Source organism: Lutra lutra, chromosome 12 (assembly GCF_902655055.1).
Source record: "Lutra lutra chromosome 12, mLutLut1.2, whole genome shotgun sequence".
Taxonomy (NCBI): Eukaryota; Metazoa; Chordata; class Mammalia; order Carnivora; family Mustelidae; genus Lutra; species Lutra lutra.
This window is the reverse complement of record NC_062289.1, coordinates 53323242-53346239: the sequence shown is the minus strand read 5'-3', so window position 1 is coordinate 53346239 and position 22998 is coordinate 53323242. Positions and strand designations below refer to the sequence as shown.

The window sequence follows — 22998 nt, the reverse complement described above, 5'->3', positions numbered from 1 at the left end:
ATTCTCCACCTTCAAGTAATGGAGCAATGAAAAGGTTTGTTAATGTATTTGATGTCAGTCAAATTAGAATGCTGAGCTGGTAATAAAACCTTGCAGATATATAGTATTTTTCCTTTCTAGTCTTATCCCACATTATCTACCTGAACAATTTAGGGAGATTTTGTCAGGATTTTAAAGCACAACGAAAGATCCATACCATATTGGGGCACAGAACTATATGTTAGAGAACCACTGGCATAAGTTGGAAACATCTATTTCCAGATGTTGGCTATTTTACATAGGTGATCTTATTCCTTAAAATAGAAATTCTCTCTATTTTAATTAAACTTCGGTTGTTTTGAGAATGGAAGAAACTTTTTTGTGGGTTTCACACCCCTAGATATTCTCCCTCCCTGCCCACTACCAAAACACATCTTCTTTTCTAGGTGTTATAAATCAGTTCACTAGAGAGCCACATTGCAGTGTGGCAGTGTTTGTGTGGTCTGGCCTCTGTTCAGTCATCCTTTGGAAGCCAAAAGCAGTCACACAGTTCATTTAGTAACTTGAAGACTTTCCATTGCAAAACGGTGTTCAGCCACAGTTGGGCTTCTTGGAATTTTTTATTTCTTGCCAGTAAAACTAACCTATAGTACTTTCAGACTTTATCTGCTCTGGAAGAATCTGTACCAAACTGTTAAGCACTGAAATTTCCCATTAGCTGTAAAAGGATCTATTCATTAAATGGCTTATATGGCACTTTTGTTTGTTCTTCTGTGGTCAGAGTTTTTCATCAGCAGATTGGTTAAGTCTTCTGGCCTTTCAGAATGGAATCTGCAGGCTGTTGTATATATAAGCATTTGTGTATCTATAAATGGTGTCTGGACAGACAGCATACCTCTTTCTACATGCTGTATGCCTCCAATTAAGATGTAGTACAGGGGCACCTGGGTGGCTCAGTGGGTTAAAGCCTCTGCCTTCAGCTCAGGTCATGATCTCAGGGTCCTGGGATGGAGCCCTGCATCAGGCTCTCTGCTCAGCAGGGAGCCTGCTTCTCCCTCTCTCTCAGCCTGCCTCTCTGCCTACTTGTGATCTCTGTCAGATAAATAAATAAAATCTAAAAAAAAAAAGATGATGTAGTACAGTTTCTGTACAAGGCTGCCCAAATGATTGTGTTAAATACCTTGTCACACCCCTGGATTTTAATATGAAGCTGTCCATGAGACACAGGGAAAGAGAAAATTACTTCTTTTGCACTAGTGTCCCAGAAATCCAAAGGATGTGTTTGGGAGGAAATCTGGCTATTTAACAGCTTTCCTGTGACAGTAAAACCAAAACCATGTCTCCCTTGATATACTCAGGCAATTTGGATTAACTCTTTGTCTTATTTTAGGTCAGTTTGGATTAGGGAAAGCTATTCATTGATTTTAAACTAAGACCCCAGTTACGGTGACACCTATGAAATGGACTTGAAATCATAATCATCTTTAACCCTCTGGTTAGGGGGTGATATATAATAATTTCCCCACTGTCATTGGTATGTTCTTGTTTGATAGAACACCAATACTCCCAGTAAACTTCATAACTCAAGACTTGAATTTCAGATGGTAAACCTGAAGTTGGTATTTTTTAAATATTAATTTTGTTGATTTAACACAAAACTAACAGTTATTTATCAAGATTAAATAATGTATTAGACAGGAAGTTTCTATTGTGGGTGACAAAAATCCATCTCGCACCAGCTTAAACAGAATTTATTGGCTTCTATAACTAAAGTCCAGGGGCATTTGAATTAAAATGGGCTTTATTTAGAGTCTGAGGGTATTATCAGAACTCTGTCTCCTCCCACCTTTCAACTCTGTCTCTCTTTGTGTTAATGCAAGAGGGCTACAATACCTCCAGGTTTACTTCCCAGGATCTCAGCAACCATAGTAAAAAGAGAGCCATTTCTGCCTCTAGAAGCTTCAGTATTTAGTCTCCCTGTCAGACTTATCAGTCTCCCTGGTCCTGTAGCTGGGGTGGAATATATGGATTGGCTTGGCAAGGACAGCAGCCTTATCTCCTCACTCTGAAGCCACACCTAAAACTGGTGGTCTGAAATAGAGGATGAATAGATTCCCAAAAGACATACCTAGAGATAGTCTTACCTGAAGAATGGCGTGCCAGAACAAGAGTCTGCTACAGCCAGTATTTCTGTTTAACATTTTATTTATTTTGGGGAGGTAGGGAGAGAGAGCGAGAGCGGGAGCATGAGCAGAGGGAGAGAGAAAATCTCAAGTGGGCTCTGGACTGAGTGTGGAGCCTGACATGGGTCCCAATCCCAGGACCCTGTAATCATGACCTGAGCTGAAATCAAGAGTTGGCAACCTAACTGACTGAGCCACCCAGGCACCCCTACAGCCAGTATTTCTAAAACGCAAATCAGTTCTATTTCAACATCTGAGTCATATATATTGAGTAAGATTAAGCCACAGGGTAGGAAGTATGACTATATAGATAGGAGTATTGTTTTAGATACCAGTTTACAAGGAGTAGTACATCAAAATGCCAGTTTTCCCACTGCTGTCTTTTTCTCCATGATCCTATCCAGGATCCCACACTGCTTTCACCTGTATTCTCTGATCATTCTCTCTTTCCTTACAACCTTGACTTTTGAGGAGTACAAATGGTTGTTATATAGATTGTGCCTCAGTTTGAATTTGTCTGATGTTTTCTCATTGGGGGAAGAGTAATGTAGAGTAAGGGTGTGCCCCTCTCAGTGCATCATCTCAGGAGGCCCATCATGGTGCCATGTTTCATTACTGGTGATATTGACATTGTTCCCTTGGTTAATGGTGTCTACTAGGTTTCTTTACGGTAAATTTATTTGTGGGAAGAAACTTGGAGACTGTGCAAATACCATTTTTCATCATACTTCCATGAATTTTAGCATACACTGATGAATTTTCCTGCAACAATTATTACTGTAGTGTTTACCAAATGATTTTCTATTTCCATCCTTCCTACTCTGTTTATTAATTGAAATTCTACTGTATCAAAGAGCTATCTTTCTCTCTTGTTTACTTATTCCATTATTTATTTAGATCAGTATGGATTTCTGAGTATTAATTTTACTCTGTGGGTTCTAATCCATTATTATCATTATTTAGTTGCTCAGATTGTCCCAGGTTTGGCAATTGGTAGTTAGCTCCTTCAAGTTGAGTCCTTTCGAAATGCTCCCATCATTTTTTGAGTACTTCCTTACTTTCTGGCACCATAAGATATTCCAGAAGAATCTACTTTACCTCCATCAGCCCTGGAATTATTTTGTTTCTCTGAGGAATGGTGGTTCCTCTTATTAGAGAAAAGTATCTAGAAACAAAGAATCTGGTCACTAGGAGTGCTCATTACTAACTGAGGTATCTTTGCTTCTAGGCCCTGTCAGTGGGCAGAGCTGGAAAAATTGACATACGTAGATACATGCACCTACGTATGTCTGTAAAAATCATGAGTTTTCCCACTGATTCTTACCCGTCTCCAGAAGCTTCCTCCTCATCTCCTTATTTGTGACTTCTTTCTCTGACAGTGAGAAACATGCCTCTTACTATTATAATATCTTTACCTATTCAGTTCTAGAATACACATAAAATAATTTCAGAACTGCTAACTCTATATCTCTGATTTTTTTTTTAATACTAACTACAACATTTGTTTATAGTTCTTTTTGTCTTTAGACTTAAAATAGTCAAAATACCATTTTCCACTTAGGTTAGTTTTCTTCCTTACCCTGCAGTGTGGTTATGTTACTTACATATAGGATTTTTATAACAAGCATTTTGACAACATTTGGCATCTAATGACCTTCAGTGACCTGATGTGACCAGGAGTCAGTGTCAAAAGGGATAAATTGGTCCTCACTGGGAAAAAAACCTAGTGGACCATGCAGCTGTTCCCACCATAAGGGCCTTGTAAAGCTAAGTACACTTAGATTGTGGAGTGCTGTATTTATACCTGTATTATATTTTTATATATTTTAGTTATATCCCCTGAAGCAGTCTAAAACTGGAGTTTACAAGTTTATCTGTAAGAGTTTGAAAGTTGGGGGTCACCTGGGTGGCTCCTTCAGTTAAGCATCTGCCTTTAGCTCAGGTCATGATCTTGGAGTTCTCTGCTCAAGCCCTGTGTCAAGCTCCCTACTGAGCAGGGAGTTTGCTTCTCCTTCTGCCCCTCCCCTGCTCATTCTTGCATGCTCACTCACTCTCTCAAATAAATACAAATCTTCTTTTAAAAAAAAGAAAGTTTTGAAAGTTGGTATTTGTTTAATATTATAAAGTATTTAAAGGCATTTATTCAGTCAACAGAAGAAAACTACATAATTTTTAAGTGTAAGTAGTATTTTAATATATCTATACAGTTCTTTGCATGGTAGTACAGATCATTAAAATGACTGGGCAAGCTGAAACCATGCAAAACAAACTTAATAACTGAGAAAAATTAGGATTTTTCTCATAATTTTTATAAGTTTTTGTCAAAACTTTAAAAATGTCTGTTATAAATGTATAAGAAAATGAAAAATAATGAAATGATGTTTAGTACACTGCAATTTAAAACATTAAAAACATGGAGAACTAGGGCACCTGGGTGGCTCAGTTGGTTAAGCGACTGCCTTCAGCTCGGGTCATGATCCCAGGGTCCTGGGATCCAGCCCCAACATCGGGCTCCCTGCTCAGAGGGAAGCCTGCTTCTCCCTCTCCCACTCCCCTGCTTGTGTTCCCTTTCTCATTGTGTGTGTCTCTCTCTGTCAAATAAATAAATAAAATCTTAAAAAAAAGGAAAACTAAAGTGTCATATTTCTTTGTAAAATAACTTACCAAGACTAGTTGGTCTGAACTGTGTTTGTCCTCTTGATGTGAAACTTGTAATATGGAACAAGCATCTTTTCTTTGTCTTGGCAAATTATCATATTCTTTTCTGAATGTGGATTAGCTTTCAGGTTTTCATCTCTGGAACATTTGGTATCACGAAGTATATATGAGTTCCTTCAATGTGAAGTGTTTTTCCTTTGTCACTTCCTCTGGGCCATCTTCATCCTTTATTCACAACACTTTCCTCCTTTATGGATAAGCTCACCTTCACCAGGTTCCTCTGGCTGCACATCTTGAGTCTTTTGAATAGCAACAGGGTTACCATTCCTGCAGTCAGCGATTTTCTTCTGTAACTTGACACTCAGTTTGAATTTTACTTTCAGTAATACTACTTTTTGTTAGGCTAGGTTGCATTTTGATCTTGGCCAGTTTCCTCTTAATTACCCCTTTTTATAAAATGTCATAAGGGTTTGTCAGTGAGAGACAAGGAGACAACTACAACTATAAGCTTTGCTATCTGTGCCTGAACTGAATAACATATATGCTTCAACTGGTCACCAGCAGACTTTGGAAAGTGACATGATGGATTATGGATCATGATGGGCTTCTCTTTTTATGTAGTGATATGTTGACAGAAGAGCAGCCACTAACGTTTGTGTTTTATGCAGTTACAGTTAACATACCATAGTAACTGAAGTCTGTTTATCTGAACCATGCCAGTGAGGCCTGTCTGTGCTAGAACCCTGAAAGTGCTCGAATGTTTTTCAGCAATTGTATTTCCCCTATTTTATAGGATTTGGGAAATTAAGTAAAATATTTTATGTCATAAAAATAAATGATATAACATTTTCTTTTAGTCCCTTCTTATCCATCCCCTTCCTCCCCAGGTCTGTTTAATTTTTTAGGGTAGGACAGGTAGCATTGTTTCTCTGGGACTGTCAGTCTAGGAACCTCAGGACTAAATTTGGCTTGGTTTAGGGTCAGTGAAAGTTTTCATACTAAATCACACTTTGTTTCTCCTCTTAGATTGATATAGAAATCAATGGCGATGCAGTGGATCTTCACATGAAGTTGGGTGACAATGGGGAAGCTTTCTTTGTGGAGGAGACTGAAGAGGAATATGTAAGTTCTTGTAGGTTACATCCACTCTACACATCGTATTCAGGCCTCCAGGACCTTTCCCAAAACAGAAATGTTCAGCAGTTTTCATGGTTATAGAGGTGATTGTTACAGGTTAAAAAAGCTTTAGTTTTAGGCTGAAAAACTAAGCTGTGAGGAAGCAGCTAGAGGAGTGAAGAACTTTTCTCCCCACCAAGTGTCAGGGTACAAAGAACGTTCAGAACACCTTTGCACTTGCCTTTTTCTCTTCATTAATAAGCTTTCTTATTTAGTATCCGGTAGCATTTACACCTTGACTTGAATACGTTCAGTTCTACCTAAATAATGAAGGCATATCTCTGCAGGCTGTGTGTCGTACAAGTGTGACCTTTAAACTTGGAAAATGTAACATTTTGGTTAGGGTTGTTGGATCTCTAACCTTGAATAGTCTTGAGAATTAGTTTATTATGTCTCAAGAAATTTAAATTAATTAGCCTGTATCTTTTTAAATGATTATTGCATGTTTGGCTTCTTTCAGTAAGATAGTTTGTTCTCTCCCCCAACTGCACCCCACGTATCTACTGATGTGATCAGTAAGTATCAGTAAGTATCTACTGAATGATCGTAAGCTGTTCTTGATGGAGTTATTGTGGATCTTAGAAGAGGCTTCGTTTTAGCTTTTACCATAAAGAATAAAATCTCAGCGAAAATGATAACCTTTAAGTTACTAAAGATACAGGACTACTTTTGGGGGTTTTGAAGATGAACTTCATGTTGGATGTCATAAATTGACAAAGAAAAACATCACTTAAAAAATAATAGCAGAATGAGATTGATCATTTTTAGAGAGAAGCCAACAATTTAGATACCAATATGTAAAGCAGCATTACAAAGCATGATTATGAAAGGGAACCTTTCCAGACCAGTATTTTTTCTAGTACCTTAATTACTTGTTTTTCTATTACCTCATTCATGTTTACTTGGTGCAGACAAAGTTTTTCCTCATCAGAGACTGAAGCAAAAAGGAGAAGGAAACAATAAATGAGTTATCACATGAATAAAATATTTTTTATGTGTTCCTTAAAATCATGTGTGTTTCAGAAGAGTGATGGATTAGGTTTTGTATCAGTCAACAAGTGAAAGGACTGGGTTACTGACAGTTTGTTACCTGGTTCTTGTGGTCAGCTCTGATGATTCCATTTATGACTATGCTTAGCAAGGTGAACTTGGAGAGTGTCAAGTTTCTACCCTTTTTTTCCCTATTCCATGTATCATCAAATTGTTTAGATTTTCTTTAGAATACTGTGCTCTTTAAGGAAAAAAAAAAAGTTGGGGGGATGCCTGGGTGGCTCAGTCGTTAGGCGTCTGGCTTCTGCTCAGGTCATGGTCCTGGGATGGAGCCCCGTGTCAGGGGTCCCCGCTGCTCAGAGGGAACACTGCTTCTCCCTCTCCCACTCCCCCTGCTTGTGTTCCCTCTGTTGTTGGTCTCTGTCAAAAATAAAAAAAAATAATAATAAAGTAAATCTTTAAAATTAAAGCAAAAAAAGTTAATTCATCCAACAGCATTGGAATTACTACTCTGTGTCACATACTATGAATATAACATGCCCCCACTCTCCAGGACTTTACATTTTTAAAGGGAATAAATGTTACCAAAACCCATCTGTCTTCCATTTATTTACATTTTTGTTTCTCTTAAACTTGGTTCATCTAAACTATATATTGTTAGATCCTTTTGAAGCATGTAGTTCTAGATCTGTCCCCATCCTTTTAATAGTTGCCCAGTCATCCACAGTTGGACGCATCACAGTTTAACCATCCTTGTTCTGACAGAGATTTAGGTTGTTTCGTCCCCCGCCCCCTGCTCCCCACCCCTGCGCCATAAACTGCAAACAGTGCTATAACAGAACTAGGAAATGCCACCAGAGACGAAACAGCTTTTAAGAAGTACTAGTGAACTTATTTATAACAAGGACCATTGAATTAAAAGGCTCTGGAAGTTAGAGGCCACAGCCTGTCACTTGAGTGCCCTGGGAGCATGCAGAATAATATCCTGTTATCACAGTTCCTCTGTAAGTGTGTGTTGCTGGTGAACACACATTTTGCTTGGATAAACAAAATTTTGGCTTTGGGGTAATAGGTCTACCAAAGCCAAATTCAAAAGCTTGATTTAGAACAATTATGGAAACTCATTCATTTTTCAGGACTATTATGTAAAAATTAGAGTATTCTATGTTATTTGAGGTTAATTTATACCTCTTTTGCATACCTTCCATTTCCCCCATGAAACAAAGGGATGAAGTCAGTGACTAAGAAGTTAATTTTCTGAACAGCAGACTTGATCATTTATTTGATATTAAATTATAAGTTTAATTCTTTATTTACTTTTAAAAATTATTTTAGAAAGCACATGCGCAAGTGGGGTCGGCGGAACAGAAGAAGAGGGAAAAAAATCTCAGGCAGACTCCCCACTCAGAATGGAGCGCAACAGAGGTTTTAATCCCAGGACCCTGAGATCATGACCTGAGCTGAAATCAAGAGTGGGATGCTTAAACGGAGTCACCCAGGCCCCCCACGAGTTTAATTATTTCTGACTATTGGGCCTTATTTTCTTCTTTTGAATTCCTGAAAGGCTATCTTGAATACATTACAATTTTAAAATCTACTAATTTCATTTGTTAACAGGGTATTGTCTATCTTAATCACCTTCTTCCACCCTCATTTAATTTAAATTAATTTAATTGAATTTAAATTAACACGAATTTTACTATAGATCCTCACTTCACTTATCTATCCTGCTGCCACCATCAGGCAGCATCAGGATGGGGTGTTCCTGATCCCTGCCTTCTGCTTTATCCTGTTACCGTACTTTGTAAGTTCTTGACAAAGTGCCTTGTACTGTCTCCTTGGAATGCTCCCATTACTTTGAACTTCCCGTTGCAGAGAATTTAATTGGCTATGCTTTAACTTTAGTTTTCATGGCTTTGTGCTAATTTGGTATATCAGTTCCTTCAAATTCATTCAGTTACATGGACCAGATGAACGATTTGTTTGTGCCAGGGTAAAGATCTTTCAGAGCAGAGTGGGCAGTGACTTCGTTCAGTGTGACACTCTTACTTGGGGACTGTGTATTCTTTCTACTACTGTGAATTTAGATACACAAAGAGTTTGTTACTGTTTTTGATTCACTGTCCACTTTGTCATGGACAATTTTTCTTTCTTTATGTTCTTTTTAAGGAAAAGCTCCCTGCTTACCTTGCCACCTCACCAATTCCTACTGAAGACCAGTTCTTTAAAGATATTGATGCCCCTTTGGAGAAATCTGGTGGAAATGAAAGATCATCTCAGAGTTCAGACATCTCACACATCTTGGAAACAGAAACGGTTTTCACTTCAAGTTCTGTGAAAAAGAAAAAACGAAGGAGAAAGAAATGCAAACAGGACAGTAAGAAGGAAGACCAGACTGCTTCCGCTGCCGCAGAGGATACCGTGGATGTGGAAATGAGCTCTGATGACGACAAGGGGGTCCAGTCAGCAAGGTAGGGCTCTCCCTGCAGGTGCTGGTCATGTGCACACGCTGTGGACAGAGCTCAGGTCCAGCTTGTTGCTGTTGTTTCTTCTGTAGAGCTACAGTGTGAGGTTTAGACTTGTTTTTCCTGTGGAATCAGTGGAAGAGGCATTTTCTTTTTTCCTTTCTGCTATTCTATAAAATTTGCCATCAGACATCCTGGTGTAGTATTAAAATATCACTTGAAGCAGACTAGCAGTGTGTGTCTTTTCCATCTAGTAGGTTTCCAAAAACCCAAACGAATTGTAAGTCACAAAGAAGATCTGAATTAGTGACTTGGCCCTTGGGCAGCCTTGGGTGTATATCCTTACTCGGCATCTTGGTATCTCATCTGTTTCTGAAAAGTTGAGAGTTGTTGTTTAGAGTTTATCATCAAAACATTCCTAGTAAGTTGAAGAGGAAAGGAGGATTTTTGTCACTTTGGCTTTTTTTAAAGTGAGAAATCTTGATTACTTCTTACTTACCAGCTCAGTAGAAGAGCTTAAAATATATGCCAGTTGTCAAGTCAACATTGCCTAGGGTTTAAAAGGTAACAGTTGGGGGTAGAACATGTATTTTTTTGTTCAAGATTTTGATTTTTAAAAGGTTATCTTAGATCTGTTCCACTCAGTGGTTGCTCTGGCACTGGAAGAGGACCATATGTGTATCAGCAGGGTGGTTTACTTTATTGACGAGCATTAGACAAGAAGTTGCTGCCCACAAGTGACCCTAAAGTTCTGCCTACAGTTCTTCCAAGATCCACCAGAAAGGACACTGAAGTAACACTTTTGCCATCAAAGTTTATTGATGTGTGTCTTTTATTATAACATAATTGAGCAAAGCTTAGAATTCTTTTTTTTTTTTTTTAGATTTTATTTATTTGAGAGAGAGAGCTCAAGTGAGAGGTAGAAAGAATCTGAAGCAGACTCTGCATTGAGCCCAGTGTGGGGTTTGATCCCATAACCATGAGATCATGACCGAAGCCAAAACCAAGAGTCAGAAGCTTAACTAGCTGAGCCACCTAGGCACCCCAAAACTTAGAATTCTTGAACAACCTGCAGCTTCAATTTAGGAAGTTAAAACATTTCTAAAACATATGCAGAGTTGCCTACTAAATGCACAAGAATCATTATTCTAAATGTTTTGTACACAAGCATTGTAAATGAATGCATTACAAAAATTCTTGCACATGCCTCACTTTTCCAGATCGTACAAAAGGCTGCATCAGCCAAGTCTATCAGAGTCCTGATTTGGTCGGCAGTTAGATTGTCCACTTTCTCTCCAAGCCAGAATCTTATTTGCATGGGAAGCCCGCATGTCAGAATGCATGTAAATTAGGGTGTTGTAATAATTTTTAGGAGTTTAGTGGCTTGTTTTTTCTTTAGATTACCATGTATCATAGATACTGCCACTTGGAGGAACTCTTTCCTAAAATTTCCCTAAAACGAGATCTGCTTAATTATGTAGCCAACAGAAAATTAGGACTTTAAAGAAAGGACAAAATGTGATAGTCATGGGAATTCAGGTCAGATGTATACAGAAATAAATGCTGAGCTGAAAGGTAGAAGACTAGGCCCGTTCTGTTTTTGATTGTGGAACAACAGCTACTTGATCACTCTTGTCTGGGGCTTTGTTTCTTTTTTTAATTCTTTTTTAAGATTTATTTATTATTTGAGAGAGTGAGCAGGGAGAGGGAGGGAACCAGACTCCCTGCTGAGCACGGAGCCTAGCATAGGGCTCTATCTCAGGATTCTGAGATTATGACCTGAGCCAAAATCAAGAGTCAGACCTTTAACCTACTGACCCACCCAAGCGCCCCTGGGCCTGTTTCTTACTCCAGGAAGCAAGAGAATTGAACTACATGGTTGTTGGTAAGGCCCCTTCCAGCTCAACATCTAGATTCTAAAATAATTGGGGGGAAGATATTGAGGGTCGAAAGTATTAACAGCATGTTAAACAGGTCGAAGAATCAGAAAAAGAATAGAAAGTCAACTGCTTTTGCAGTTGTGCAAGGTAGGAATTAGGTGGGGTTGGAAAGTTTGCAGCTTTCAGATATTTTATCCTCCTCAGGCCCCTACACTTAGGAAAGAAATTCTGTGTCCAGAGAAATACCTAAAGTTATTTTTTTTTTTCTTAAAGATTTTATTTGAGAGAGGATGTGCACATCAAGCACAAGCTCAGGGGGAGGGGTGTGGAGGGATTTAGGGAGAAGCAGACTCCCCTCTGAGCAGGGAGCCCCACTCCGACTCCAACTTGGGGTTCAATCCCAGGATCCTGAAATCATGACTTGAGCTGAAGGCAGATGCTTAACCAACTGACACCCAGGCATCCCCTAAAATTGGTTTTTATTTTATTTTGATAAATAACATTCTGAAATGGGACAAGTGGTAAATTTCCAACTAAAGATGAACAGCTGGGGCCCACAGTGTTTCTGAGGGATGTTTTCAAGGTTATATGGCAGGTTAGTTACATTAACTATGCAAATTCAAGAAAACCAAAGGGTAAATTAATTAAAACCTTACTAGCATTAGTTCATCCTCCTATAGTTCTGAGGTCTCCATGAATCTTAAAAGCATTTATTGTGCTTTTGTATCATCATTATATCATCATTGTATCATTCTTAGGTAATTCTTGGCCCAAACAAAAAGAAAAATAAGTTTTGTATGTTTTTAAGAGTTTTTAGGATATTTTTGACAAGCAGTATAGCTCGTTTTCAACTCATAGTCTTGTATTTGCTGTAATATACAGGAGAGTATAGTGAAAGAGCAAGGGCTTACTTGTTTTGAATTCATCCACTTACTAGTTCTTTGATTTACTAAACTTCTCTGGATCCTTGATCAGATATAGGATAGTCTTCCTTGGATTTTTAAGGATTGAATGGAAATATACATAAAGCCTTAGTTTTCCTCTTCTGGCCTTTGAATCAATTACTTTGAAGGGCTGTAAAAAGGAATTTTGATTCACATCTTCTTTTCGGTTCTTCCTGTTTATCCCATACTTCAGTAGTGATTGCAGTAGTGTATGGTAGGTGGCATGAGTGAATCCCCCTTCTCTTTCCTATTTTCCTTTTAGTTATTAATCAGTTGGCCTTCCTTCTTCATTTGTACCATCTAAACATGTGTCAGTAGATTTGGAGATATTTTTAAGCTGATGTAATAATGTCATTGTTCCTGACTTTGTTTTTTGCCTTTCACAGAGGATCTTCAAATGCTTCCTTAAAGGAAGATGAATATAAGGAACCTTTGCTCTTCCATTCTGGGGATCACTACCCCTTATCTGATGGAGACTGGTCCCCTTTAGACAAGTAAGTATTTTCAAGATTTCTCAGTTCCTGTCATATGACAGTAATAATATTTCCCATTTCTCTCATGCAGGAGAACTGAATGAATATGTACTTGTGACATGAATATGTACCTTTCCTCTCAATAATTATTTTGTTCCTAAACTTGATGTGACTTATGCTCACAGTGTTGGTTAGTGTAGATCTGCATAATCAGCTTAGAATTTGGCCCTCTACAATTCTTAAATTCTAATCTTAAAGTGTCAACTTTTAACTGTAACTGTGGATAATGTGTAGAAACATGCAGTCACACTTTGTTTTTTGTTCAAATCCAGTTTCTCTTATGTATTATGTTAATTTAACCCATGTCTCTGTGCAGTTCATCTCTTGTAAAATTACCTTTCTCATTGATTTCTTGTGAGAATCAGTGGGATAATGCATATAAAGCGTTTGCAGAGAACCCAGCAAGTCCTCAATAGATACTGGTTGGTGTTTTACTATTATTAAAGAACTCAAGTGGAAGATGTAATTGATATTCCCTTCAATAGAGTCTTTATATTGGCAGGATAAAGTTGATATGTTCAAACTTATATTTCTTTTAATTTGTTGAGCTCAGCCAGACTGAAGTTCACGGAGTTAAAAGGCATCACGTTTCTTTGTCCCGTGTTTACAGTCCCTATTCCCCAGGAGCAGTGTGTCCTAAGAGTGATTCAGAGCTGGAGGTGAAACCTGCTGAGAGTCTGCTCAGATCTGAGTCCCACATGGAGTGGACGTGGGGTGGGTTCCCAGAGTCTACCAAGGTACTAATGTTTTCTTGCCTGTGGAGTATGTCCAGTTGAAAACCTGTGAGGTGTCTCTGTCATTGGGTAAAGTGGGGAGGGGTGATTTCTGAGCTAGTGCACCTGAATATAAATGATGGTAGTGCCCTCATGTGGTCACATGAGGAAATCCAAAGTTAACATTTTTCATAACTGCAACAGAAGGAATCCAGCATTATTTCATGTGTTCTATTTAGTAAATAATGTTGATTGTTAGTTAACATTTTAATAAGAAACATTTAAAAGTTACCTAAAGGAAACTAAAATTTCCACACTTAAGTTTTAAATAAGAAATGGACTTTATGAAAGCTTTTTCACTTTTTTTTTCCACTTCTTCACAGATCATAATGAAAGAATTGGAAAAATACAATACTTGAGAGAGAAAATATTTAGACCCTCTAAGTTTTTTTTAATACACATTTTGCTTATATGTGTGATTTGCATTGAGATTTGACTACCCACTTTACACTGTTAACAGAGTCTTGAGGTATAGTCCAAGCAGGGCTAAATTTTCACATAGCACACAAGTTTTTCTCCCTGAAAATGAATATTCTTCCTCTTAGCATCTAAAACTTGTCCTATTTCCTTAGTCTTCTTTGGTGATTAACTCTTCATAGTATAGCAGTTTGAAATAGAACTTTTTTGTAGATATCGTGATACTGAACAAAATGTAGTTATTAGTTTTTCCCACTTCTTAATTATGAAATACCTCACAAATACAAAATCATGTGTTAACTAAATGTGTTGTTACAAATAAAATGCATTCAATTACCTGCATCCAGCTTAAGAAATAGATTTTAACAAGCACCTTTGAAGGTAGTTTAATTTTTAAGCAATTAAACTTTTTTTTAGGTCAGCAAAAGAGAGAGATCTGACCATCATCCTAGGACAGCTACAATTACACCATCAGAAAATACCCATTTTCGGGTAATTCCCAGTGAGGACAACCTCCTAAGTGAAGTTGAGAAAGATGCTTCCATGGGAGAAACGGTCTGTACCATAGTGAAACCCAAACCCAGAGCCCTGTGTAAGCAGATAAGCAGTGCGACTTCCGCTGCAGAACTTCTTGAACCTCCCCTGGAGCAGCCTCAGATTTCATCTATGTTAGATGCAGACCACCTTCCTAACCCATCATTGGTGGAGGCCCCCTCAGAATCAAAACCTGCAGTGAAAGTAGACTCACCATCAAAGAAGAAAGGTAATCATTTGTTTGATTTGGCATCAGGTACTGTAAATTTAGATAAGTTATTTCTGTATTTCAAATGATACATGATGGCAACCTTTGTATTTATACTCCCCTGACCAGACCTAGCACATTCTGTGAGCATTGCTTGTTTAATAGGGCTTCCCCACTGCACTACAGATATCACTAGAGCAAGACTCTCACTTTCTCCCTGCTCCCTCCCAACTGCTCCTACTCAGTATACCCTTGGGAGGCATTTACTGAAAAAAAATTAATGAGCATGTTCAAATCAGTTAATCCATAAAATTAACCGTTATATTGACACAGTATGCCAATAAAGTGAAGTGGAATCCCCCAAAGATTATATGTTCAAAAAGAAAAAATTGGATGAGAGAAAAATATTTTCACCTGAAACATCTCTAAGGTTAGATGAGGCCAAATTAATTACGTTTTTTCCAGTAACATGGGAAATAAATAAATGTATGCTTAATTTTAGTATGTTTTCTCTTCTTTCATTGGTAATTGCCCTCTGAAACATAAAAGATTGGGTCTGACTCTTGGCTCAATAGCTCTATCTCACTTTTGGAATACAGGTTTAATAAATCAGAACATTCTTACTATTTAAAAATACAAAGTTGTCCATTGACAGTTTTTAGTTCAGTTAAGAACCAGAACATACTGTCTGAACACTGGCCTTGAACCCTATTTTTTTAGGGAAATAAAACCTTACCTAAAAATTGAAAATACACTCAAGGTTAAATCATCACAAATTGACCTAATAAATAATGACTACAGGTGTGGACCTTCAGAGTCACTTGGAAATAACTTAGTTAAGAGAAGGACAATGTATGATTTCAGTTGTATGTGAAATTTAAGAAACAGATGAACATAGGGGAAGGGAAGGAAAAATAAAATACAAAACAGAGAGGGAGACAAACCATAAGAGACTCTTAACTGTAGGAAACAGTGTTGCTGGAAGGGAATTGGGGTAGGGGGAAATGGGGTAACTGGGTGATCGGCATTAAGGAGAACACTTGATGGAATGAGCACTGGGTGTTATATGCAACTGGTGAATCATTAAATTCTACCTGTGAAACTAATAAATGCACTATATGTTAATTAAATTGAATTTAAATTTAAAAAAACTTATTTAAAATAATTTGGCAAGGGTATTTATGGCCAAATATGATCATCTAGCTGATGATCCAGCTTAACTTGGTACCTGCTCTTCCATAGCTCAGCAACCAAAGGCCCATAATCATGTGTTCTACTCTAAGAACTGGTAAGGAGGAAAATCCAGTTTTCAGGGTGAATGTTTTGTTTTGGTCTGAAAATAATGACCCCCATTCCTACCACATGGTGACCCTTAGGGGGAAATAATGACCCCTATTTTTAGCACATAGTGTGGAACTAACAGATAGGAACACCGAGTGATTTCTACCATTCATTTGGCCTCATTTTTTCTCCCCCTAGCTTTTTAAATTTTTTTTTAAAGATTTTATTTATTTGACAGATCACAAGTAGGCAGAGAGGCAGGCGGATAGAGGGGGAAGCAGGCTCCCTGATGAGCAAGAGTCCCATGCAGGGCTGGATCCCAGGACCCTGAGATCATGACCTGAGCCAAAGGCAGAGGCTTAACCTCCTGAGCCACCCCCGTGCCCCTCCCCCCAGCTTGTTATCAGAAAGTTTTATACATATTTGCTTTCTTCCTCCCTTTCTCCACTCAGTTTTTTTATTGTTTCAAACCATTTGAAAAACTTGCAAGCATTGTGACATTTCGCCTTTAAACACTGTAAGATATACCTTAAAAGAATAAGAACATTGTCTGCATAACCACAGGACCATTGTCATCTGTTCATATTTCCCCAAATGTTCCAAGGAAAGCTTTTTAGCTGTTTTTTTTTTTTTTCCAAACCAAGATCTCATTAAGGTTCACATGTTGCATGTGGTTCTTGTATTTAACCTTTTTTTATTTAGAATAGCCCTGCCCACACACATACTCCCCTCACTCCTATACACACACCACTGCACCTCTTTCCCCCTCTGCACCCGTGATACTGATCTTTTCAAGAGCCCATCCAATCCTCTTGTATGCTTTCTCACATTCTGGATGTATCTGATAGTTTTTTCCCAAGGTGATATCCCCATATTTCCTTAAACTAGAAGTAGGCTCTAGAACAACACTGCCCAAAAGAAATGCAAAGTGAGCTACATATGCTATTTTAAATCTTCTCGCATTAAAAAAAAAAAAAGGTGAAATTAAGTTTAGTAATATATTCTGAGTTAGTAAGTCCAAACTATAATTTTAACATGTAATCAATATAAAAATTGAGATACTTTACATTTTTTATAGTAGACTTAGAAATCTAGTGTGTTTTACACATTTTTTACCACAATTTATACAGCTGTCTTAGTCTAGGACACTGGTGACTTGTTATAGTGAGTGGGCAGTACAGGTCTAGAGGCTTAATTAGATTTGGGTTCAACATTGTTTATTTTTTGAGTTGAAGATTACCTCTAGGATATATTGAGTACTTTATCTAGTATCTCATTTTTTCTCCCCCTAGCTTTTTACATTTTTTTATATTTATATATTTATATATATAACCACTTGTTTAAGGTGTTGTCTGCCAGGTTTATCCATTGTAAAGGATTTTTGTCCTTTTGCAATCATAAGGTAATGCTTGCTGATACTTTGGCACCATATGACTCCCCTGTTTATAGCAACCTTTCCCTCACAGTTTTAAAATAACGACCTCTTTCTCAGTGCCAGTGATTTCATCAGATTTGGTCATGCCTATTCATATTCTAAGAAGACTTTATCATGAAATCTAAATGATTCAGGTGCTAAGATTATCCATCTAAAAGCACATGAAAGAAGTTAGCGTGTGTTTATTGTACAACTGTTATGTGTATAACACCGAATTTCTCTTTCATTGGCATGGATGCTTGAGAACCAACACAGCGGAAAGGTTAATTGAAACCTTTAAAAATAAAATGCAGTTGAGACACTTGGGTGGCTCAGTTAGGTATCTGCCTTCTGCTCTGGTCATGGTCCTGGAGTCCTGGGATTAAGCCTCGCATCAGGCTCCTTGCTGAGCAAGGGAGTCTGCTTCTCCTTCTCCCTCTTCTCCTGCTCTCTTTCTCTTGCTCATTCTCTCTGTCAAAGAAAATCTTTAAAAATAAAATACAGTTTGAATCATAGTTGGTCTTAATTGTTTGTAAAACCTTTGTTTTTTTGAAGAGTTGTAAATGAAGAATAGCTTAAGTTCTTACTTTTGATGCATTTTTCTTATAAAAATAGGTGTTCACAAGAGAAGCCAGCACCAGGGACCTGATGATATTTACCTGGATGACTTAAAGGCTTTAGAACCTGAAGTTGCAGCCCTCTATTTCCCTAAGAGGTAGTGTATTTTTTAGATGTTGAAGGGTGACTAGCTGTGAAATATAGTGGCTGTTTCTAAATCAAAACATTCTGTGAAAAAGGAGCAAGGTTATGGAGATCTTTAGCTAAGTTGGATGATTGCTTCAGATTTTGGGAAATTCAGAAATTGTGTGTTGTTTGGACTGTAGTGATTTGAAACTAATAATTTACCTCTTTACCTATTATAATTTACCTATTACCTACTTATAAAGAAATTTTCAGTATAATGAGAAGAGGTATACTAGTTAAACCTATGTAACGATTTACCAATGGTTATGACTTCACATTAGCAAATCTTACAGTCATTAATGCAATAAAAGTTCATCAGCATATTCCATTTATTATGTTTTAAAGGTAATATATCTTTATTCAAACACATTTTACAAAGAATGCCTTCACTCCTTCAGTGAGTCTGAGTTCCCAGGTGAACTTTGGCTGGACCCAGTGAGACACCATTCCAGCTGGTGTGAGCCCCACATTTTCCCTAGAGCTCTCACCATTTGTCACCCCCCACCTCACAATTTTCCACTTTGAATAACTTTAAAACCTCAGATACAGTGTATTGTATTGTTCTCCTAAGTTCATTTCTATCCATAGGGAAGTTCCATTATAAGACTCTGATTACAAAAATCAATTTACTTTTTCTCATGGAAGGTATGGTTTGAATATACTGAGTTATAGATACACATAATTAAATATTTAGAAATAAATTATCGAAAAACATTTTAAGTTTTTATTTAAAATGGAAAGATGGGGTTGATATGTTTAAATTTTTTTATAGATATTTTTGGAAAGTCCTTAAAATTCTTTCCTAGCTCTCTGCCCTAAATTTGTCTTAAAATATGTTCTTCACATGAAGTAGTAGTTGGGTTTTTTAAGGTGAAAGAACTAGAAGTGCTCCATGTTTTTTTAATAGGAAAGTTAAAATGTAAGCTTAGAATTAACACTTTCTTTCAGATTTCACAGTCCTTATTTACTGATATTCCAAGGATTGGTATTTTTAGTTTCCCTTTTAAAAAATGGGGAGAAACTGATTGATTGATTAAAAAATGAGAGTGAAATGCAATGAAACCTTACTATGCTGTATTATAATTTGACTGCCTGAGGTCATTGCCCATTCACCAAGTTAGCCTATTTCTGAGACATTTTATAAATACTTAAAAGGTAGTGGGACTGATATAACGCTTATCACCATTTGTTTTGTTAATTGTCATGATCCATGTCCTCTTGATTAAGTATCCAGTATTTGTAATTATAGCTAAACATTGATGTAAGTCACACTGCTCTTATAGATTTGGCAACATGTTGAATCAGATGGCATCCTCCATGTATTTAGAGGTTACATTGGTTAGGATAACACCAGCTGCTCTGATAAAACACTGGACCTCAGTGACGTACCACAGTAGAAGTTTATTTCTTGCTCATGTATTCCAGTGCTAATGTTTGGTGCCAGACGCCTTACTCCCAGGGATTCAGGAGCACAGCTTTTATTCCATCTTGAGGCTCCACCATTCCCTCAGGGCCTCCATAGGGAAAAGAGAAAGACTCACACAGTGGAGTTTTCAGGAGCCAGGCTTGGGAGGGGCACAGCACACCCCTTCTGTCCACATCTTAAAACTCGGTCATATGGTCACTTGGCCACATCTGACTACAGGGGGACCTAGCTATGGGCCCAGGAGAAAGCAGGGCCCTGTTTGTGTTTTACCCAGGGGTCAGCCTCGCTCTCTGATGCCAACATATTAGATTTTGCTGCTTTACATCAGCTTTGGCTTTTTCACCATTTCCAATGAGAAGAACATTCTGTTGATCTAACTAATCTCAATATTGTAGACTGGGTATGCATTGCTATTAAGAAAGAAAATTTCCAGAAACCTGAATCTGGGTTGTTGGTTCAAATGCAAAACATAATAGCTTTGGAAACTGCTTTCTATTTATGGCCTATCCATACTTTGCTGCCAGCTACTACTCAAATTGAGTTTTTTTCTTAAGATCATAAAGCTTAATTGAATCACATACATTAAGTATATTGGCTTTTTGAATAAAATAAAAGAATTTGAAACTTTTAGAACAGCTTTTCAATGTGACCTTAAAAGTCCATTCAAAGAGTGTGGAGCAGTAAGCATTCATGAATAAGAAACTTAAGGTACCATTTCCTTATCCTTTTCATTCAGATTTATACTTCATTACAAAGTTTCCTTCAGGATCATCTTCTAAAACCTGGCTTCCATGCCCTTACCATCTAGAAAAATGAATTAACTTCACCTTTAGTCCTGAATCTCTCTAGTATAAAAATAGTTTGTTTATAGTTTATTTCTCAAAATCTTTGTTTCAGGGTGGGTCTACACTCCTGAGAATTTTCTCTTGCTTAATTTCTTTGTTTTGCGAAGTAACAGATGAATTTAGAAAAGCCTAGACAGCTCTGAACCATAGTAATTTTCTACAGGATGTGTGTAGTACCACCACTTTTTCTAGGAAGTTAGGATCAAAGGTTTCCAAACATCAGATTTTTTCTTAATTACGCCGTCATTTTCATCATGGAAATGTAAATAAATGGTTATAACTCTTTTACTCCTTTAATTAAAATCAGAAAGCTTGTAGTTGAAAAGTTTGTCCTACTGGGAGTGACTGTAGTGATTTTTGTGGCCTATTTACTGTATTCACTGTTAATTCCTCAGCAGTGTGATTAGGTTATTTTTAATGTCATTTATGATATGATCCTAAACTCTGCCTAAGAAAAGCTATGTCCATAGGTCAGTCTGTTCCTTTTTTAATGGGATAAATTACTTGGTTCAGGTCCCCAGAGAACCACGTAGTAAGCTAGGAATATAAGAAGTTGCAATAAGGCAGATCCTTTTCTCCCCATCTGCTGCCCACAGTGAATCGGACCCTGGCTCCCGGCAGTGGCCTGAGTCTGACACGCTCTCCGGCTCCCAGTCCCCACAGTCTGTGGGAAGTGCGGCTGCAGATAGTGGCACCGAGTGCCTCTCCGATTCTGCCATGGATTTGCCTGATGTCACCCTCTCCCTTTGTGGGGGTCTCAGTGAGAACGGAGAGATTTCCAAAGGTATGTCAAGCAGTTGTGCCTTGTCTTCCCTGGAGAAAGCAGCCTGGTCATCACATGATAGAAAACCTGCTGGTTAGCCACTCAGGATATTAAATTCTTTAATGACCTTGTGCAAGTAACAAGTATCTCCCTTTAATGTCAGATCCTCAGCCCCTCATTTAAGGTACCTCATATGGGTTGACCTTAAAAATAAATGGCTTGGGTGAGTTGACAGTCCTTGGCAGGTGCTCATTTCACTTGAAGAGGGAGAATTCTCAGACTGCCCTGTTTACGAAGCAGCAAGGGTCAGCTCAGGCTGTGTCCATTTTCTCATCTGTGAAGTTGAAATGTGTGTGGATGGGGACCCAGCTGCCCTGGAAAGCGCTGGGCCTGAAACATGAGAGTAGGGCCTGAAGTTGTGGAAAATTAATTGTCCATTGAGGAAATAGTCTTTCCAGCAAAAAGTCGAAGGGGTTATTTTCTATCTTAGTCTTGAGACTTGGCCCTGGAAAGTACATTTGCTCCAGAGAAAGGAAGAATCTTTAGCAGAGCCAATTCAGATGACTCTGGGGTAGGTCAAGCAGTTGTGTGTGTCTTTCCCAAGTTCTTTGGCCTCTCTGGCTTTACCTTCCTTTGTAATCTAAATTCTTCATATTTTCTCAGTTTGGCTCGTGGGCCCTGATTGATTTTCCTCTAAGGAAAGATTTTCCTTCCAGGACTAGTAGTATCATCTTTTGTCTTCTCTGCCCCTTGGAGCAGCTGAAGTCCTGTGTTTGGCAGACTGGGTACCCCGAGCGTTACAGTTGTGCTTTGCTGAATCTTTTTCTTTTTGAAGGTCACAGGGTGCTCATTATGCCTCTTTCTTCTCCATCTCTTAACTCTTGTTTGTTTTATTATTTGCAAGAAATTAAGAGTCCGTTATGGCCAGTAATTCTCAGTCCCCATAAGCCTTCACTTTAAAAATTATAGGTGGGGGGTGGAATGGAAAATACACAGTTATACAGACTATAGAATTTACATTTTTTAAAAGTCTGGGTAACTTAGGTAGAATTTGTTATTGGAGGAGGCAGAAATGGCAAGTAAAGGTAATTAATCTACACATCACCAGGAGGAACAATCCTGGTGAGAAATTCTCTGTTAGCTTAGATCTACTAGAGTGTGGGTTTAGGAACAGAGCACACAAATTCATGCAGAATCCTCATTTATTTCTCAAGAACTTGGGATTCATTCCTTGACAGACCCTAAACCAAATTCTGGTGTGTTTTTTCGTTTTTTTTCCTCTAAGCAGTTGTAAAATGTTTTGTTTTTTTAATGTAACATGCACTTAATACTGTAAGAGTCCCATGAATATTCCCTAGTTTCACAGTTGATTCCTAGTAAAGTTTGTTGTCTGTGCTAAGAATGAAACTGCAGTTTTTATTAGTTCTAGAGTGTGTGTGCACACACGTGTATCTGTGTCTTCGATTCTCTTGCCACATCTGTAATTTATTTTCCTAAAAGTCTCTGGCGTATCCTTCCTGTGTTTTTTTGTTGTCGTTGTGGTTTTTTTTTTGTTTTTGTTTTTGAGTGAGAGTAGTTGTGGAAGAGGGGAAGGATAGAAAAAGGAAGTGTTCTTTCTTGCGCTGGATTAAAAAAGTGATATTTTGCTTTTGGCGAATGTAAAAAAGTTTTTTTTTTTAAAGGACTCATTTTATCCCTCATTTTATGCTATAGTTCCTTCAGTGTAGAGTATTGTGATGATCTCATTTAGGAATTTATGTAATCTCTAACCAAAGGGTCATTACT

At 37.8% G+C, this 22998-nt stretch overlaps 1 protein-coding gene across 3 annotated transcripts in view; it reads left to right on the top strand.

Moving 5' to 3' along the window:
• Positions 1–22998, top strand: part of LPIN2 (lipin 2) — an 89540-nt gene that overhangs the window by 55222 nt on the left and 11320 nt on the right. For all 3 annotated transcript variants that reach the window (XM_047696350.1, XM_047696351.1, XM_047696349.1), the window contains exons 3-9: positions 5847–5942; positions 9156–9457; positions 12662–12769; positions 13419–13545; positions 14416–14761; positions 18051–18150; positions 21047–21234. In XM_047696350.1, coding sequence (XP_047552306.1) covers positions 5847–5942; positions 9156–9457; positions 12662–12769; positions 13419–13545; positions 14416–14761; positions 18051–18150; positions 21047–21234 — 1267 coding nt within the window. The remainder of the gene's footprint in view (positions 1–5846; positions 5943–9155; positions 9458–12661; positions 12770–13418; positions 13546–14415; positions 14762–18050; positions 18151–21046; positions 21235–22998) is intronic.